Source organism: Arachis stenosperma, chromosome 1 (genome assembly GCF_014773155.1).
Source record: "Arachis stenosperma cultivar V10309 chromosome 1, arast.V10309.gnm1.PFL2, whole genome shotgun sequence".
Taxonomy (NCBI): domain Eukaryota; kingdom Viridiplantae; phylum Streptophyta; class Magnoliopsida; order Fabales; family Fabaceae; genus Arachis; species Arachis stenosperma.
The window spans coordinates 47,524,470-47,526,891 of NC_080377.1; the positions used below are offsets into that span (position 1 = coordinate 47,524,470).

At 28.0% G+C, this 2,422-nt stretch overlaps 1 protein-coding gene across 1 annotated transcript; it reads right to left on the reverse strand.

The window, feature by feature from the left end:
• Positions 1–516: 516 nt before the first annotated feature.
• LOC130943636 (lipid transfer protein EARLI 1-like) lies at positions 517–1,005 on the reverse strand. Its single transcript, XM_057871605.1, has one exon. It carries the CDS (start codon positions 1,003–1,005, stop codon positions 517–519), a length of 489 nt encoding a protein of 162 aa, XP_057727588.1.
• Between the last annotated feature and the right edge of the window lie 1,417 nt (positions 1,006–2,422).

Genomic DNA, 2,422 nt, shown 5'->3' on the forward strand with positions numbered 1-2,422 from the left:
ACATTTAAGTAACTAAAGAGAATATCTTGACTCAGCAATTTTGTCACAACTATCATTGATATTATAAGTAACATTCTTCAGTGTTCATGATACATCAAACATTTGGGTCCCTCCAACACAATGATGACTAGAGGAAATTTATTCAGTGTTCATGATATAATACAATGACTGGAAAGTACTGAAATGAAGCGATGATAACGAAAGGTTAACCATCCATGCACGTACAACGTCGTAATACAATAATAAGAATAATTACACACCACACCACACTACCATAAATACATCACCAAGCAAATACTACTGTGTATGTCAAGGACATGATATGATACATAAGTAGAGAAATGCTAGGGCCATTAGAATTTATTGTTTTTGACGATCTCTTAATCATTAATTTAATTATTTTAGTATAATTCTTTTAGTCTAATAATTTAATAATTTACTTTATTCTATGTTTTCAAACATTGATGGCTGATTCTTTAGTATTCCTCATATAAGTATTATAGTTATCATTTGTGCTTAGGAACACTGGAAGCCACGTGGCACTTGCCTTGAGCAGACATTGAGAAGCAGGCTAAGGGAGATTGGAAGGTTGATGTTAATGCCAAGGATGTTTCCTCGAAGCGCCGTGCAAAGGCAAATTGCGGCTTCGAGATCGACAAGACCGCTGAGGAGGGAGCAGCAGGGGGTCACCGGCGGCTGACCCAAAGTTATGTTCAACAAACCGCTCAGCACATTGGCGCATATGCCCAATTTGAGTGCGTCGCGTGGGCATGTCCCGTTATTGTTAGGGTTGTTTGGGTTAGGGTTAGGGTTTGGATTGTTGGGGCTGGGACTGGGGTTTGGATTATTAGGGTTAGGATTGGGATTATTTGGGTTGTTGGGGTTGGGATTTGGATTATTAGGGTTAGGGCATTTGTAGCCACATCCAGAGACAAGTGCAAAGAAGAGGAGGTTGAGTGTGAAGAAAAGAGCAATATTATTAGAGGAACATGGTTTGAAGGCCATGTTTTGGAAAGTCTTGTAGTTAAGTGAGCAGTTGAGCTTAAGAATTTGTGAAGGTGGCTGATGAGCTATTTGCCTCGAATGAACGGTTTATATATAGAGTGTCTCCTCATCAATTTTCCACAGGAGTCAAGGGAATTTTTCACTAGTTACTTTTGGTTTTTAAGTAATAATTAACCCGTGTGTTATTAGCGTGAGGTTAGGTGTTGGATTATTGTGATGAATTGATGTAATATTGTACCACATATGCAATCATCAGTAGATTATCCATACAGAGAATTTTGAGTGAAGACAATATTTTTTACTCTTTTTTTTTACTGATATATTACTGTTTTAATTTTTTTTATTAAATTGTTATCCTTTTAAAATATATATCAAGGTGGCAACTGAATTTTTTTTTGTCAACTTTTGACTAGGATTTATTTGAACAGGAAACTTGATGGATGGAGAACAACTTTAGTATCACTAGATTATATTATTTCTTGTTATATGTTATACTTTTTTAATATTATTCTATTTGCTAATTAATATATATATATATATATATATATATATATATATATATAATCTAAAACATTCAATTAAATATTATTTTTATATTTATTTAATTTTAATTTTATTTTATAATCATTATTTATTAAATTAATTATTTTTATTTGTATGAAATTATTAATATAAATATTAAATTTTATTAAACATCTATAAAAATTAAATAAAAACACTTTTATAAATATTTAATAAAATTTAATGTTTATTTTAATATTTTTGTACAATTAAAAATAGTTAATTTAAAAAGAGTGAATATAAAATAAAAATAAAAATTAAATAATTATAAAAATAATAATTGAATGTTTTAGATCATATATATTAATTAGGAAAAATATATAATTATATAATGGTTTAATTATTCTATTAATTCTTATAGTTTTATCAAATTTATATAGATTTTTGTATATTTTTTTAATTGGGTCCTTACATTACTTTTAATTTTATAATTAGGTCCTTCCTAGTCTATAAAAAGTTAGAGTTAACTAAATATTTTTTCACAAATTGAAGGTATTCATAATTAAAAATCTAATTAGATATTTGATCGCATGTATTTTGGGAGAAATATTCTGTTAATTTTATTATTTTTGACATAAAAATGAAATAATTATAAAATTAAAAGTAGTGTAGGGACCCAATTGAAAAAAAAAAGTATAAAAACCTAATTGACAATTATTTATATCCTTAATTGGCTAGTTTTGAATTTTAAAAATAGATTATCAAAGAATTAGGTAATTTTGACTTGTAGGTTCTAACTTAATTTTTACTCTCATGAAGTTAGTGTTATATGTTATTTTTTAATTTTGGTTTTTATTATTTATATTTGCAAGGATATAAAATTGATGGCAATATACTAGACTGTATATTGACCGAA

Excerpts from the sequence above, each read along its gene's own strand:
- LOC130943636 (XM_057871605.1), bottom strand. The coding sequence starts at position 1,005 with ATGGCCTTCAAACCATGTTCCTCTAATAATATTGCTCTTTTCTTCACA.